Genomic DNA, 18,627 nt, shown 5'->3' with positions numbered 1-18,627 from the left:
ACAGTGTTAGTTAAATTAGTCAAAGAACAAAACTGCAAAGCTCAAGATTGTACATCTTCTGCAAACCTCACCCTTCTGTAATTTGTTCCTTATAAAGAATAAAGGCATGTCACCGATCACTGCCTTGAGGTGATGACAAATGTTATGATTTAATGTTATCATTCCCACAGAATCCAGTTTACCATGGTTGTCCTGCTCTGCTCATCATTTTAACACCTTTTGCTAAGCAGTAGTGGCACATATTTGTTTTGTGTTCTTATCCCTCTGTGTGGACTGTGTGCACTAGGATGTTCTGTCTTACCTCATCATACTCATATATGTATATACATCTACTTAAAACACAGATACACAATCATACACTCAGATGCATCTGCATACATATATAGATTATGATGTATTTATGTTGGTGAAAGAAGGTGGAAAAGGTTTTGTTTGTCAGTACTTCTCTCTCTACTTAAAGTTTGGTTTCTGAGTGTGGGATGCAGCACAGAAAATAATTGTAATTATCTAGGAGGCAAAATAAGCCCTTTTGTAATATAAGAGGCAGACCTTAGTAGAAGAGGAGCTCCAGGGGATTCCTTGTTTGTGATATGTTCTGTATGTTGGAGTTTGTGGAGTTTCTTCACAGCAGAATGGGCACAGTACTTGCATGAAGCTCTGCCTGAGTGGTCCCCAAGATGTGCAGAGCTGAAAGAGGAAATGGGAGAGTGCTTACTGGGGAGATCTGTCAATCACAATGCCCTTTGCAATGGTGGGTGAGCCAAGAAATTTGTTAGCAATTGCACAGGCAAAGCAGAAGTGGCAAAAACCTAGCTTCGCTGTAGGTGAAGAAACTTGTACATATTGTCCTCTGATGATGCTACTGCTTAATGAGACTATTTGTGGGGGGAAAAAAACATTTGAAAAAATAGGAAAAAGAAATAAGGTTTGCTTTTTATAGCCCCGAAGTTATCAGATCTCATGCAGAAGAATGTCTGAAAGGCTGTGTGTGTGCGCAGCCACACACACATGCCCACACATCTACCTTGCCTGATGCTATACTAAAAGCCATTTTGAGTCTAATGCTCTTGAATAAATTGCTCAAGAGTGGTTAGTTCACCCATGTGGAAACCTCACCTCTGTGATGCTAGCAAAGTCAGCAAGACATTGGGTTATCTGCTGGAGAGCACAAGGCATTTCAAACATAAGCTATCCAGAAGGCTATTTAAGATGCCGAGTTTTTTCCCTCCTATGTTTTTAGGAAGTCTTAAGAGTGGGACTTGATCCAACAGGTCCATGAATCCCCTTCTCAGTGTCTGTGTGCTTTTTATTTTTTTTTTTTTTGTTCCCTTTCAGAGATACCTATTCTCTTCCCTGCCACCCTGATGTATTTGCAAAGGCTTATCTGACCAAATAGTAGAAAAGCTATTCACAGCCTTCAACTACTCAAAGATTTGTATGTCGAAAGTCATAGATATGCCAGCCAGCTAGGCTGCATTTTGGAGTGAGGGGGTGTATTTGTAGGGCAGCTATTTATAGTGAGGGTCTTCTGGTGTGTGAAATTTCCCCCCCCCCCCAAATAGTTTTATTAAAGTTGTAGAAGTATGAAAATGAGAACAGTTATATGTCTGGTTTCTACTCAGCTTTTTCTAGGAAAACTCTGATCTTAGTAAACCTAGAATTTTAATAATAATATTGAAAGCACATCATTTGCATCAGCTGTCTGTCAAATATTTTACATCACATCTTTTCCACACTGAAATATGTGAGCATAGCAGAAAGAGGAAGAAGCTTTGAAAAAGTAGCAAGTAAACCTAGTGAGAGATACCCTCGTTTTACCATGTTAATATTTCTAAAATGGCCTTGACTCCAGTGGAGTTACTTCAGCCTTTTAACCTTCAGAGGTAAACGTGTGCCACATACATAAAAACCATATAAGTAAGTAGATGCACTAAGGGCAGAAATCAGGCATATGCTATCAGTGAGGTTAGAATACTGCCGTAAGTTCATTGTTGGTTGCCTAACAGACCCTATTTGCAAAGTGGTAATTTCCAACAGTGGTAAAAATCTATTGTAAAGTACGTAAGTACTGAAGAATTCATAACTAGGAGGATGACATTGTTCCATTCCCTTGTGCAGTTTGAAGATAATGATGCATTTTGCAGTTTTGGTTGTTAATGGCTGTTCTCCTACATGTTGTAAAGCAAGTATTTATATACTGTTAGGGACTTTTTTAAAATACCATTGTGTTCATGAACACGAAGAATTTATTTGGACCTCATTCAAGCCTGATGCTGATCATTCCAGTGAAGGCAGCATTCGTGACTGTCCCCTGCTTTGGAGAGGCATTCAGAGACTGACAGTACTCAACTCTGTTATATGCAAAGCTCCCTTGATGTGGGTTAACTTCTATTTTGATTTTACCTGATTTGTTTAGGGTTAGCCTTTTCAAATATCTGGCAGGTTTCTTCTAAATACAGTTAAGTTTATTTGCAAGCTCCTTGCATTTTGAAAAGCATACTGGTGAAGCTGTTCGTGCTATTTTGCAATACTTCCTTTGGAGATTTCTTCCTTGTAGAAGCTGTTTACGAACACATGATTTCCTGTACACAGCCCTTTCATTGCTTCATGGCACTTTCTCTTCTACAGGGTGGTTTTTTGATTTTTTTTTTTTTTTTTTTTTTTTTGTCAAAGCAATGTCATTCAAACCTTGGCAACTGTTAGCAGCAGTAGCAGAGGAGAATGTGGAGGTAGCTATGAGGTTTTGCTTTCCCCTTCCAGCTACCAGTTGGTTTTCACAGTCCAGTCAACCAACGCTGTTTGATCACTTCATGCGCTACATGTATCCAGTGTAGAATTTTAACATGCTCTGCAGCATTAAGTGATCAAAAGAAGTGAGTTCCTCTGTTGTAGCATTGATAATAGGCTACTCTGCACTGCGTATCTCAACACGGCGCACAGGGAAATTGTCAAATTGGTTTTGATTCTGAAAGATCTTCAAGATGAAGAAAGACAAGATAAAGGAAACTAGCACCATTGAGAAAAACATACATGATATTAAAGCGTGCCATAGGATGACTCAACACTTGATTATAAGAGAAAGAAAGCTGACAACAGAAACAATAGTATTGCTCAGAAAATGGGACAATGACCAGGACTTGCCTTTCCGCAGGGAGCCCAAGCCTAACCTGTGGCATGTTGTGTTCTGCTGTCTGCTAATAACATAGCTATGCTTCCTTGGGTAAAGTCTTTTCACTTCAGTCATACATTTGTCTCAAACCAGTAATCAATTATTTTTGTTTGTTTTGGTTGTTGGTTTTTGGTTTTGTGGGTTTTTTTTGTTTGTTTTGGTTTTGGTTTTTTTTTTTCTGTTGTACTTCTAATACAACTTTTGGGTTTTAATAATTTCCTACAGTTTTTTAATGTGAAAAGCCCTTTGACCCACATTCTTAAAAATTTATTGCTTGTGTTTTCATGAGCATGTGTATTGATCATATGGCTATTAATCATTTAGCATGGAAGCCTGCTTGAGAATTTGCCAATTCTTTGCTTCTGGTCCCAGTATTACCTCCTACTGACTTTGACTTTGGATTTGTTTGACACGCAAATTATCAGGAGTTCTGTGAAGCCTTTCTAAGCACAGAAATCAATACCCTCAAACCAGCAGAATTTCCGTGTGGATTAGATTGTACCAATATCAAGGTGCTACTCACTTGGGGTTTTGGTGGTTTTTTTGTTTGTTGGTTTGGTTTGTTGTTTGGTTTGGTTTTTTTTTTTCCTAGGAGTATAATTACACCTTTGGATAATTATCTAGTTCAAGGAATGCTATTTTAATCATCTCTTTCTATAAACATTATACAAAAGTGTAAAGTGAGCCTAATTTTCAAATTCTACTGTGCTCATCAGAGAGTACATGTTGATGTATGTGTGTGGAGGAACAGTGTGCCATTTTTGAGTATCTGGAGTTCCTAATTAGTATGCCATTCCTCAGGCTGGCAAATATTTTGGGTAGACAAGCTCAGAGGTATCTGCCTAGGTGGAAAATAAGTGTGCAAGAGCAACGTCAAGGCATGTGAGTTATCTTGGCTAGTAGTTAAAAGACTTTTCCTTCCTCTCCATTTGGTATAACAGCATCTGTAGTCTCTTCAACCCATCCATACCACCACACCAAAATTGGGAATCCTTGGTGAGACACTAGCAAGGTCAAGACATCTCTGTGTGACATGCTGTTTTGACAGAAAGTATGATGTTAGGATCTGACTACTTAAATTGTTCTTTACTGCATATTTTCTCAGAAAAATTTAATTCTGTGTACTGCAGTAATGATGCTGAGTGGATAATAAGATGCAATATGCTGCTGCTGCGGGCTCTACACCATATGTCTTCCATAACTATTGCATTTTGGGGGGGCTGGTTGTTAGGGTAATTGTATTGCCTCAGTAATTCATCATCAGAGTAACTTGAAGTAATACAGCTATGATATATAGCAACGAGAATTACAATGTTTAAACAGGAAAACTGCAGTCTGAGAGCTGAAGTGTCAGAACTGTAGATTTATAAATATTTCTGCATTTTCTCCTTGCTGAGCTTTATGTATAAATCGAATTGCTGTAACAGCACTTAAAGCAGACTGTGGGGGCAATTATTTTAAGTCAGGAAGTGATACAAGTCATTATTTCATAGTACTAAAGAGTAGTTGCTTCCTGCCTTGAAATACTGGGTCAGTGAACACTTCTGTGATACCTTCTTTCCAGGCTTTTTGTTCTGTGGTGGCATATATGGCATTTTGTGACATAAAAAAAATTAACTCATGTGTCACTTCTTCCACTTAGTAAGCCACTTAGGTAGGTTTTGGGTTTTTTTCAGGTACGCCTCAGTTGTAAATTAGTGTGATGCTGGGCCCATATTTCACTTACCTCTTTTACAGGTCATTGATTTAAGGCTAGAAGATGCTTAATTTTTGTAGAGCAACATTTAAGAGTGCAGTAGCTCTGGTAGTGTCTGTATGTATTTGCATACATAATATTGTTACAGTGGCAGTACTATTTCTTACATGTCAACCAGGGGCATCTGTTGAACAATGAATTTTTATTATATCTATATTGATTTAGAAAATCTAGGTAGCTTAATGGCATGAAACTGGGGTCATTTAAAGGTTTATGTAATGATCTTACAGAGCTTCTGAGTGAGATGTGAGAGCAAAATCTGTTGCAAATTCTCTGTCTATTTCTCATTAACAAAATCCATGAAACAACTGACTGAGGATCCCAAAATCAGTGGAGGAAAAAAAGAAAAACCAACACCCCAAACGTTTCTTGCTGTAAATTTATGATTATAAATCTGCTTTTCAAGTGCCTTGTACTGGTTGTGAAAGAATCTTGGTGTAGATGAGAAAGGTGTGCTTGGGTTTGCACTTAGGTGAGCATGCACAGGTGCTGCAGGAAATATTGGTGACGTTTGTGGCTCTGCAGATAACATTTTTTCCTCCCTGGATAAAATGAGTAGTGGCTTAGAGTAGTGTTAGGCAGCATTTTGTGGCCAAGATCGCATTTCAGATTGGTGTGTGCAAAAGGGTACCACAGACCTGACCACTCTTCTCGCAGAAATCCAAGGGTCACATTTAGATTCCAGCTACAACTCAAGCCAAGTAATTATGTTCTTCAAGTCACGAAAAAAGTTTCTGAATGCAAGAATGCTGTGTACTGGAGACTCAGAAAGAACAGTCAGCTGTAGATAAAGTCTTATAGAGCATTTTGGAAGTAAGTATTGTCAGTTCATTCCTCTAGTCCCACCGTCTTGGAAACCAGGAAGCTGAGAATTAAGTAAAGGGGAACAAATCTTTCCAGAGGCAGGTCTAATGGTGAAGGAGAAGTGGTCAAAATTGCTGGGAGACTGGATTGAGGGGAAGGCCACTTTGCTGCATGGTGCTCAGATTTGATACGAGGATAATGAAATCAATGTCACTTGCATAAAGTATCACACCTCCAGCTGAAAAAAAAAAAATCAATAATTTAGTTTAAAATCATGGGATTTAACATGTTTTTCGGTTCTTTCTATTAGCCTGCCAACGCAGTAGACTGCAAGGCTTTGGGTTTTAAGCTTTTCTGTACAATTATCAGAACAAGGAGCTTGGTTTAAAATGAAAAGTAGTTTCTCATAACCTAAAGTCTACAGAGTTGTGGATTTAAAAAAAAAAATAAACAAATATTGGGAAAGTTGCAAATAAATGGTGAGAACTGGCAAGAAGGAACACCACAAATAGCTCAGTCTCCTCACTAGGCAACCAGGAAATGGAGAAGTTGTGGGTTGGATGTTTTTTTGCCCTCTCCACAGTAGCTACATATTTCCAGCTTTTGGAAGAAGAAAGAGAAACCAGTTTCATGCTTGTCAGATTCCAGTCTGTCAAAGACTGAAGACCAGCTGGATGCACCCTATCGGACATCAGCAAAAATCTTTGTTTCCTTGCTTGAAGTGCTTACCTATTGACTGATTACTTTGCCTGATAGCACTCAGAATTTTCAAGCCCCTCCTAGATTTTCTACAGTATGTCAAGTGCTGATATACTGAAAGCTATAATCCATCCCTGAAAATGGTTACCTTTCTGAATTCATGGACACAAAATCTGACTGTAAGTACTCAAGATGAGGGATGACAGGAGAATGCTGGTTCCTATGGTCTGTTGTCCTGCAGTTGACTAAAGGTAAAAAGATTTGACTACTGTTGGTAGAAATTAGGTTGGATATTGTATCACTTCTCATAGAGAAAAGCAGTAACAAAAGAAAGATAAAAAAAATAATTTATGATGTTAGGTTAGTGACATAATACCTGAGAGTATGAATTTAGAAATCCATATCCAGAAAGTTAAGTTCTTTCACCGGAATACGAAAGATGTACTTATTCAAAGAAGTCTGCCCAGACGTTTTATATCTTCTGTGCTTTTCCAGGAAACATTTCCTCTGGAAGATACTAGATAGTAATAAGAAATATTCATGGATTATTAGACTAAAATATATGTAATTACTCAATCTTGGAGTTCAAGTGTATCTTCTTGTTCATTATCCCTCCTCTCACTTCCTGAAGCAAACAGTACTTTTTTTATATATGTCTTTCCTTACAGGATTCAGAAATCCAGAAATTATTTCAATTATTTTGCATACATTTCTACTATATAGAATATTAATCTCTGATTACATCTGAGTGAAAATCATTTCACTCTTTTTAATTAAACTCAATAAACTTATTCTTCAATAAAATCAAAATAAACCATCGGTTAGTTTTAAGACTTTATCACATTCACCAGAAAGTTGTCTCTCAGGGTCTGACACTGTATGATGCAAGCTGGCATGCTTGATTTTTTTTTTTTTTTTCTCTGTTTGTTCGCTTGTGGGAGTCACAGTATTATTACTTTTCTTTGGAAGTGGTTAAAGATTGTAAGTATTATGAGTTTATGTTGTCTGTGGTCTCTTCTAAAACTACTATTGTGCCAAATTTGCACATGCTCATGTTTGACTGATTCCAGAATTATTACTACTGAGAGCAGTAAAACCTTGCTATAGGAAATGTCATTATTCTGGAGATAGATAGATAGATAGATAGATAGATAGATAGATAGATAGATAGATAGATAGATAGATTTTTTATTTTTTTTTTTTTTTTTATACTAGCATAGCTTTTACTGCATTTGGAGTTGGCAGATCAGTAGCACTGAACTAAGGTTCAACAGGGAACAAATTGCACTGTCAGCTGCTGTCTTAGTTTGCATTTCACATTTCTTTCTTTGTTCTTGGGTTCATCAGCATTCTCAGTGCTTCATCAGAAGCTTGTTAAAGCCAGGGTAGAAGTATTTAGAGTACACAATTCATAAAATATGCTTGAAAATCTTCCGCTGGAGCTGCTAGATTACAGTAGTAGCTGCCAGTGCTTTTGAAGAAAAAAATGTTTTGGAATGATTGGTATATACACATGCATCCATACACACCTATACTGTCTGAGCAGTCAAAACTCCTAGCGTTTTAAAGTGCATTAGGAAAGTAGGATTGGAGCTAAACATGTGTATCTCATTCTTTATGTGTGTCTCATTCTTTTTTCCAACTGCTTTGAAGCTGTTAACGTATTTATCCTTACCCTGTGAGCTCAGACTCCTTCTTATAAGCAGAGGTTAAACTGTAGGCAAAGCCTACACTGCACGTTGCAGTAATGTGTAGGGGTGCTTCAGGTAACACCAAATGATCTTGTTTGTCTGTGTAGATATTGTGGAGGAGCGATGTGGCCAAAGAACCAAAAGTTTAGCTTTTCTGAAGAGCTGCTGGTTGGGGCGCAGAGTGTCATGTAGCTTGTCTAGAGGTGAATTGGAGGTCCCTGTGCTGCTTTGTCCCAGGGGGCAGTGGTGATGATGTGATGGTTGTGGCAGTATTCATGGAACCTTCTGATTATTTCAGGAGACAGAGAAGAATGTTTACACTACTTGAAATGGTTCACTGTTCTCCTGAAAGTGTGTCCTCGCTTCTGGCCTCTCTTGGAAATAATACTGGAGACTCTTCCATCTCCTACATGTCTCCACTCCGTGAGTGTGGCCTTCCCAGTTCAGATTAGATAAAGGCACAGTAGGAAAAGGAATTGATTTCATTGCTATGTTCTCTCACAACTGTGTGAGATTGAGAAACATCAAACACAGGCTAAGAACCATAAACAGTGCAGTGGGCTTCTAAGGGCCTTGTGTACGGAGCTGATTTTTACCAGGGGAGCTCTGAAATGATCACCTTTGCTAGCAGGCAAACATAACCTCCTAGAACTATGAGTCTGAAATGATGTGCAGGGATAACATCATTCAGCTATAATGTTGACTTACTGCAGTACTTAGTAATGCACAGACATTTCTATAGTGGCCATCATCAGGGTGCTGAAGAGGGAACCTCTCATTCAGCACTTGTTTGAGGCCATTTCAGATAAGAAGAATAAGATTATTATGAATTGAACAAGTGATAAAGGAAAGTTTCTACTACTGCACTATGCAACAGAGGCTGGCAAAGCATAAAAATAGTGATTTGGTATGCTTCAGTTTAATCAGTCTCTTCCCTTTCTGCACTACCATCTTGCCCCAAAAAGAAGGAGGAAAGAAAAAAAAAAAAAGCAGTTCTTTCTAATGGACTACAGGCCCATTATATTAAGCATCACAGGGCTGAGATCAGATTATCTCAACAAGCTACTGTACGTCAACTGATCCACAATAACTGTATGTGCACATGGTCTTAACCAATTACAAATGAAAAATAGTGTGACATGTTATCTTTCAGTAAAGAAGTACAGTGAGTCAAACTACTGCATGTTTATGCAAGGGCTTAAAAAAGTCAGTCTACAAACAAAAGAGCTTATTGCGACTCACCTGATACATGGTGACTTACTGCTTTGTGGCAGTGTCATCTGTCTAGGCCCTTGTACTGTCAGGTCTTTGCATAATATGGGCTGTGCACAATGGGGTTGTAGTCTATATCGTGTTTAGTATCAGACTTAAATATGGATATAATAATAAGGAAGACTTAAACTCAAAACCCAGATTTGCTTCTTTGTTTTATGGAAGATTACATAAATGCCCACAGGTGCTGAAGCAGTGTGAAAAAATGAAATGTACCCTTTAAAAATAGAGTTTTTCATGTTCTCAGCTACACAAATATCTTAAAAATAGAGTAAAAATTATCAGTCTAGTATGTTATCAACTATTAGGGTGATATTCTTTGCAGCTTCGTGCTTCGTCTCTGTGCACATTACTTCTATACAAATGTAGGGAAGTCAGGAAAAATTGCTTTTTTCATTAAATGTATGTACGCATCAAGGAAAACTAAAGGCCTGCTTTCAAGTTCATTTCACTTGCCAGTACCTGGCCATTTCCAAATGGTAACTTGGTAACCATTGCAGCACCACATTCTCTTGTTTTGGAAAAGCTGCTGATATATTTGCTTTTTATGCCACTTCATTTTTCCTGCACCTGTCCTATTCACTCAAAGGTGGGTTTTTTCCTTGACATTTTTTCATCTAAAATAATATATGTATATACATCCGTATAACAGATAGAAAAGCAGGTATGTAACGTGTAGGTTATGAATAGTATAATTACGAATCGTGGTAAAATTAGTCGGCTTTTTTTAATCCTGAAAGCCTTTGATTTCTTGAAAGTACTGTGAAAAGGTGCATATGCCATTATCATTACATGCTGGTTTTCTGCATTTCATAAATTAGTAAAAGAGGAGATTTAGAGCCAGGATGATGTTATATTTCTTTGTATACTTTTTTGTATAAAGTGAGTAAGCATATGAATGAAACAGGTGAAGCAAATAAGCTACTGCATCTATGGGAGAAAATGGGTGAAATCTATTCTGAGTTGAACCAGTTGAAATAAAATAGAGCTACAGTTACTCTCACAAGATATATAACTGAGAGATTACTCTGCAACTCACTTGAGAGGCCAAAGGGGGTGAGCATGTGCTGCATGAGGTGGATCCCTTATTGACACCCTACAGGCATGGAAAAGTAGGCCAGCCATAAGAGAAATGCTAAAACAGTCTGCACGGGAAAGAAGAGGAATATTTAGAGCATTATTTAAGCAACAGAGCAAATAAAAAAAGATACTTTTCAGAGTAATTCTGCAAATCTCAGCAGGGAATAGTCCTTTTCACTGTTTTAAAAAAGATCATAGTTGAAGAGGTGATAGCATAGTGCCAAAACATCGAGGGACTTTCTCCAAAGGTGTTCATCAGCTGCTCAACTGTGTAACTGGAATACGCAAGTACTTTTGGAAAATCAAGACAGGTATTTAAAAAGAGAATAAAATAAAGTGGAAGAACTCCTGAGTTCTTTGCCTGGGAGACTTCCAGAGAAGAGAAGCTGCAGGATATGCTTACTACAGTAAGTGGTGCTAGGATAGTAAGAGAAAGAGGGAGCAGACACAAAAGCTGTGCAGTCGTCAGTCTTTCCAGAATCAGCTTTACATTAATCACCAAGAGGTACAAAGTGAAATGTTTCATTGTGTTTCATTTGGTAGCATAAAAACTTTTAAGAAGTTTTTTGAATTTTAAGAAGGATATACCAGTGATGTGAAATTTCACATAGAATTGCCCCTTATTATGCACAGTCTCATACTGTGCCGTGCTTTTGGTTTTTTCTTCTCAATTTAATAAATATTCTTATTCAAGAATAGAGTTGATTTCATAAGTGCTTCATGATTTTTTTTCTCTTAAGTTAAACTTTAATAGACACTAAAAGAATTTGTTAAAATGTAAATGCCCCATTAGAGTGAACATCTTAATAGTTAAAAGACAATAAAAATGAAAACATGCTAGTATTACAGTCATCTGAAAAATCTACAGCCTTGGTTCTGAGCATGAATGTGCGTGGGAAATTCCCATCAGCCCTTGGCATGCTCAGGCACAAGACTTCACAGGCAAATTCCAGACAAAAAAAAAAAAAAAAAAAAAAAAAAAAAATAAAAAAAAAATCAGGGTCTCAGTCCTTAGTGGGAACAAGACGCTATCTCACTGTCACAAATGCCTTTCGCTCCTCTCTGGCTCTGATCAGGAAAGTCCTTGTTAGTCAATCAATCTGTTCTTGTCTTAATGATTTGGAGCTTCTACAAAGCGATGCAAAAAATCTCTCCATTAGGGGGAAAAAAAAAAAAGTTTCCTTTGTTATCATTTGTGAAGACTCTGAGTATGAATGAGGTTTGGAGAAAGGAGATGCAGGGCTGGGCCTTGGCTCTTACAGCTAGAAAATCCTTGTACCTCTTCCAAGTGACACTGTAAGGCTTTCCATTTTGAAAGCCTAAAAGGAAAAATTATGTTTAATCCTCGTTGAGGTGAGGGAGGGTACAAAGAAAGAAAACTTGAGCTTTCCTCCTCCTTCCCCCCTCCTCATCTTGATGTGAATCTCAGAAAAGGATAGAACTCAATTTGGTGAAGTAACTCATTTGGAATATCAATTATCCATCAAAGAGACATCCTGGACTTACTGAGCTGTCTGAAGCCTTGTCACTGCCACATGCAAGCCTTCAGAAGTTACATCTGAGGAGGGATGATGTTGTTAGAAATCTTTCCCTGTATGACACACTGTCTCTATTTCTTGCTAAAACAACTCTTAATTAGTTCTTCTTTTTCTTCTTCCTTTTTATTTTTTTTTTTTTTTCTTTAAATGTGCAGCACCAGGGAAAAATTGGAGTTAAATTTAATGTTGGAACTGATGACATCTCTATTGAAGAGATCAACGCAATCATTAATGATGGAAAATACCATGTAGTACGTTTTACAAGAAGTGGTGGCAATGCCACATTACAGGTGGACAACTGGCCGGTTATCGAACGTTACCCAGCAGGTAAGGTCTTACAGAAACGTTTCTGAGTAAAAGGGAGGGGAATGCGTGGAGTTTGGCTCATTTTATTTCTCTTCTAATACAACATCAGCTCTTTTGCAGTATTTGAGTAGCTAATTGAGTAGTTAGAGTCCTGAGCAATATGCAGTTTATGATGATGGCATTTCCTAAGTGAGTTTAAAAGCACAAATTCAAGTTATTACTAGAAGTGGAAAAATACAGTTATCAAGGCATGAAATAGTGGCTTTGTTTCTTGTTTTCATTTGTTTTTATCGGATTATTGTTTTAGGGGGGGGAAAAAAAGGCTTTGACAAAAGCTACACAGTAAAGTGACTCCCAAATCAATCTCCAAGTGATGGGGTTAAAACATTTACTGAGGAAAACGCTGTCTGCCTTTGTTTAATTACAAATTGTTATTAAAGCAGTCTGAAGCTTATTAATTTAGCAGAAGAGTTCCAGCAGGCATAAACCAAGAAGTGTATCAGTTATCAATTGTACAACCAACCAACCAAATTAAGATGCCTTAGCTTGAAATACAAACTACAGGATATTCCTTATGCAAGTGATGCTGGTTACTTGAACAGGACCGCTTGTGTGAATACAGAGTTGCCTTGATCGGGCCCATATTTAATTTTATGCAAATGCCATGCACTGAAGATTACTGTGTTACTAATTTTATTCATTTTTAAAGGCAACAGGTTTTTCAGATACGCAGTCCCTTTCTTATTGAATAGGACTACTGAGCCCTTAATGGTAACTTACAAATCTGCATGTTATCTGTTAACAGTTGGTGTGTGTGTTTATATTATTAAGCAGAAGGCAGCAAATCCAGAGATGTAAGTGAAAGGTGTTCTGGTTTGCATATTTGCTGTTACATAAATGACAGTTCTGATTTATCTTTTTAACAGCAGAACATTCTCTTTTTGGGGGTGGAGTGGGACAGAAGGGTATGTTTCACTAATAATGAATGCATAAGCTATTCCCTGTACTAATTAGTATTTAGGGGTTTGGTTGGTTTGGGGGCTTTTGTTTTGGTGTTCAAGTTATAGTCCAGCTGTTCACCTGACTTCTTAAATAATAGTATTTTTAAAATTCACAGGTGAAATATAACCCTTCAGGTAATTTCTTGGAAATTATTTAGATTTTAAAATAAAAATGAAAGTTTGCATTGCAAATTAAATTATATATAGCAGGAGTTATTAAAAAAAAACACCTGTGTGCTAATGCATTATGAATGAGTGAGAGCTCTGGTGGTTAGAAAGTATTAATGGCTTTAAGTTAGACACATCTGAGAGGTGATAAACTCTTAAGGGAAAGAGGAATACTGAATCAAATATGTCCTGTGACTTTTTCAATCTTTGGTAAATGGTAGCTGAAATAAGGTGGTGGTGGGTGGAGAGGAGTGTCTTAGTTTGTGTTCAAGAGCTATGTAGCAGAAAGGAAAAAAATGGGTTTGGGGTGTTTTGTTTTTTTTTACCTAAATGATAAGCATAACAATATTTTTCTTTTTCACCTCTGTTCTGTTTCTTCATGAAAATACAAAGTGGTTACAACAATGATAAATTGCAGTTGAGTTCTGAAGATAGTGGCACACAGGATTTGTTTATACCAAACATAGATCAGTTTAGAAAATAGTGATTTCCTTGGGATGGGATTAGTGGAGTTGGATGCTTTCTTTGTAAAAAAAAAAAAAAATAAAAAAATAAAAAAAAAAATTAGAGCTTCTTGAGCTTCTTTTAACAATCTATGCACAAGCTACATTTCAAGGAATTTTCAGTCGTTTCATCAGCCAGGGTACAGAATCTCTTGGCTTGCTTTATCACTGGATCTTCCAAGACTGCAATTGGCCTTTAATTTTCTTTGCCTTTCCCGTAGTAATATTTTGTGCCTCCTGTATAGCACAGCATCACTTTTGAAATCCATCCTCCCCCTTTTCACCTTCCATTGCTTCTCCCCTCCTCCCAGCACAAGAGCACCTAGCCATACTTTTCTTTTATGTTTCCATACTGCTCCATCAGGTTTGGTACTCTTCATTTAAACCTTTTTATAAATACTAGTTTCTTCACAGACTGGTACTGATGTACATTTTAGAAAAGATGCAGGCTTTTCCTGAAGACTGTGCTGCCTTTGAGCAAGGTTGATACTGCTCTGAAGATATTAATGGCACCGTATGAAAAGCTACCACTGTCACTCCAGTTCTAAAAGTAGTATTTCTAAAAGTGACATCTTAGAGATATCAGACAGCACAATTTGGAAAATTCTGCTGCATCCAATTTAGATGTGCAACTGCAGCTGCTGTTTTAGGGACTGACAGTAGTACCTGGCAATACTGGTTAAGCAGCTAGCTTGCTCTTTGCTCATGTTTTGGATGGAGTACATGTTGCAGTTGTACAATATGGACCTAATTCAGTCTTGTTTGCATGAGTAATGAGGGCTCATTAGCTTTTATTTCAGTGCTAGAAAGGATATTCTTTTTTGCTTTGTGACTGTTTTCTGAATTGTTTCTTTCTGCATAATTTCTTTGCTTGCCTATACCACTGTACGTAAGCACATAGTTATCTCTCCTGGATTTTTTAGAAGTAAGAATAGAAACAAGATCAGCAGTTTAATTAGTAAGCTTATTAGTCTTAAATATGCCGGATTTCCTTTTTTTAAAAAAAATAATATTAAAAAAAAAAAAAAAAGTTAGTTGCCTAAAGCATACCAACTGATCTATTCTCTGTTCTTTACGGGGAGAGATTATACTCTGAATTAAACTTCTCATTGGAGTGTCTGACTACAAGACGTTGCTTGCTTGTGATCAGCGTCTTAAAATAGTGGGTGAAAATTTTGTGAGAGGAGTTTCTGATCAGAGGCTCAAGATATTCCAGTTTCATTGTGTGTGTAGCCTTCATACGGCCCCATCTATGTGTTGAAGATAATGACATCCAAGGCCAAATAACAATCAGTGTTGTATTACTTGCTAGGGAGGATCCTGTGTGCACTCCTCTTGATAGTTAAAGGGAGCATCTTTTGAAAAAGAGCTGTGACCCTGATTACCACAAGTCTGTGTGGGATTTGTAAGGAGTCTGAATTCAGTTCTGGGTTTCAGGAGCTGCCCAAAGTTCAGTGGTCTCGCAAAGGGGTTTCTAGCTGGTGTAGCACGTGATTCTCTGATATTGCTTTATGAGCAGTCAAAAGTAGACACCTTGTAAAAAGTATCATATGGCAATACTCCATAGGACTCCCATGGCTGCTTCATGTGTTTTCTCCTAGAGCTGACTGAAATACAGAAATGACCCTGGAAGCTGACTAGAATATAGCATGTTTCTCTTGTACATCATTCTCCAGCCCCCTAGTCTCAAGTGTTATGTTTTCTCAGGCTTTCTTTGGGCCAATGCACCTTCAGTTTGTATCTGAGTAGACATGAAAAGAGAGCTGTAAAAGGAAGAGAAGTGGTGGTGGCAAGTGGCAGAGGATGATTATTTTTGTAAAGGTGTGTGGTGGTTTGACTTCGGCTAAATGCCAGGTACCCACCAAGTCACTCTATCACTTCCCCCCCTTCCCCTTGTTCTCAACAGGGCAAAGAGGAGAAAGAAAATAAGATAGACCAACCCTTGTGAGTAAAACAAATGCAGTTTTAATATAAGCAAAGTGAAACAAAGGTCTGTGTGCAGAAGGAAAAAAAAAAACGATTTATTCTCTACTTGCCATGAAGAGGTGATGTCGGGCCTTCTCAGAAAGCAGGGCTCCGATACATGTAGTGGTTGCCTCGGAGGACCAAGGGTGACCCACCCCCTTCCTCCTTTCTCCCAGCTTTATACTGAGCAAACGTCATATGGTCTGGAATATCCCTTTGGTCAGTCCAGGTCAGCTGTCCTGGCTGTGTCCCCTCCCAAGATCTTGCCCACCCCGTCCCACTGGGGGAAATATCAGAAAGATCCTTGGTGCTGTGTAAGCACTGCTCAGCAGTAGCCGCAACACCAGGGTGCTATCAACACCCTGCCAGCTCCCAGCATAAACCACAGCACCATGAGGGCTGCTATAGGGGAAAACCAATTCCGGTTCAGCCAGACCCAGTACAAGGTGGCTAGCTATTGTTGGAGTATAGTGGGGAAAAATGTGGTTTAGTCCTAGACAAATGTGAAGAGTGTCAGTGTTCTGAAATGGTTGTATGATTTTCAGAAACAGAGGTTTAGATTTAGGTACGTACGTTCTTCCAGACTCCCATCAAAGTCACTTTCTCGTTACGTCAGTGGCTGATGAGTAGCCCTATGATTCAGAATGGCCATGGTTTTTCCTGTCCAAGATGCCCAGATCTGTACTAGATTTGTATATTCCGTCTACCTTAACTAAATGTTATGCCTCTCTACCTAATGATTATAATTTCTCTACATCTTCTCAAAAAGCTTTAATATTTTTTTTTTCAGATAATGATTTCCCATTAATTTATCTGGATGCAGTCTAATTTCCACTCAGATAGGAATGAGAAAACTACTGACTGTACAGTCAAGAGTTTGTAATCAATAGACTAACCCCATTTTCCATGTAGATCCTTTCTACTCCATATGACTTGTCTGCTTCACAACTTAGTTTTAATTCCACTCCCTGACTGGCTTTCTGCTGTTGGGGTGATGGAACTGCCCCATAGTAGCAGTTCCACCTACTACTGTGAACAGGCTGCTCTTGTACATTCAGTTAAGTAATAATTGTACACTGAAATGTAGATTTGCTAAGAACACATTTATGGTAGGAAACCAAAGGAGTTGTTAATTTGGGTCAAACTGAGCTAACAATTCAGGCCAGGGAAAAACAAAATAATAGGAAATTGTGAACAGAGAAGGACTGGTGGATGGCTGTTAGAGGCTGACAAGGGCACAACGATCATGAAATAAGAGTTCTCTATTCTTAGAGGGGGCAGCAGAACTGACACCCTGGACTTCCAATGGGCTGACTTTGTCTTGTTTAGACAACTACTTGACAGGTTCCCTTGGGAGATGGTCCTGAAGCGTACAGGGACCCATGGAGGCTGGGTACTCTTTAAGAAGGAAGTGTTAATGGCTCAGGAGCAGGCGGTCCCCAGGTGCTGTAGGAGAAGCTGATGACAGAGAAGACCACCCTGGCTGAACAGGGAGCTTTGGCTGCAACTCAGGGAGAAAAGGAGAGTTCACAGCCTTTGGAAGAAGGGGCTAGCCACACACAGTGATTACAAAGGTGCTGTGAGGATATGCAGGGTGGAAATCAGGAGGGCTAAAGCTCAGCTGGAAATTAATCTGGCTTCAGCAAGCATGGAAAAGAAGAGATGTTTCTATAAGTATGTCAGTAGCAAAAGAAAGACCAAGGAGAGCCTCCATCCCCTGCTAGATGCAGGAGGAAATTTGGTAACAAGTGATGAGGAGAAGGCTGAGGTGCTTAATGCCTTCTTTGCCTCAGTCTTTAATAACAAGACTAGTTGGACTGAGGGGATCCAGCCTCCTCAGCCAGAATACAGAGACTGGGAGAACGACCCCCCTGCAATCCAGGAGACAGTCAGTGACCTGCTGCATCACACAGACACACACAAGTCTATGGGACCGGATGGGATACACCCGAGGGTGCTGAAGGAGCTGGCTGGGGTGCTCGCCAAGCCACTTTCCATCATTTACCAGCAGTGCTGGGTGACCGGGGAGGTCCCGACAGATTGGAAATTGGCCAGTGTGACGCCCATCTATAAGAAGGGTCAGAAGGATGATCCAGGAAACTACAGGCCTGTCAGCTTGACTTCAGTGCCCGGGAAGCTGATGGAGCAGCTCATCCTACACACCATCATACAACACATGAGGGACAACCAGATGCTCAGGCCCGGTCAGCATGGGGTTATGAAAGGCAGGTCCTGCCTGACAAACCTGATCTCCTTCTACAACGGGACGACCTGCTTATTGGATGAGGGAAAGGCTGTGGATGTTGTTTACCTTGACTTCAGTAAGGCCTTTGACACCGTTTCCCACAGCATTCTCCTGGCAAAACTGGCTGCTTGAGGCTTGGATGGGCACACGCTTTGCTGGGTAAAAAACTGTCTGGATGGCCGGGCCCAAAGAGTTGTGGTGAACGGAGTTAAATCCAGTTGGTGGCCGGTCACGAGTGGTGTCCCCCAGGGCTGGGTTTTGGGGCCACTCCTGTTTAACATCTTTATTGCTGATCTAGACGAGGGGATCGAGTGCACCCTCAGTCAGTTTGCAGATGACACCCAGTTGGGTGGGAGTGTTGATCTGCTCGAGGGTAGGGAGGCTCTGCAGAGAGACCTGGACAGGCTGGAGCCATGGGCTGAGCCCAACT

At 39.1% G+C, this 18,627-nt stretch overlaps 1 protein-coding gene across 13 annotated transcripts in view; it reads left to right on the top strand.

Moving 5' to 3' along the window:
* Window positions 1-18,627, top strand: part of NRXN1 (neurexin 1) — a 717,717-nt gene that overhangs the window by 576,368 nt on the left and 122,722 nt on the right. For all 13 annotated transcript variants that reach the window (XM_026844498.1, XM_026844485.1, XM_026844489.1 and 10 more), the window contains one exon: window positions 12,165-12,336. In XM_026844498.1, the coding sequence (XP_026700299.1) occupies window positions 12,165-12,336 (172 nt within the window). The remainder of the gene's footprint in view (window positions 1-12,164; window positions 12,337-18,627) is intronic.

This window comes from Athene cunicularia, assembly GCF_003259725.1.
Source record: "Athene cunicularia isolate RWA chromosome 3 unlocalized genomic scaffold, athCun1 chr3_part1, whole genome shotgun sequence".
NCBI lineage: Eukaryota > Metazoa > Chordata > Aves > Strigiformes > Strigidae > Athene > Athene cunicularia.
This window is presented reverse-complemented; position numbering and strand designations above follow the sequence as displayed.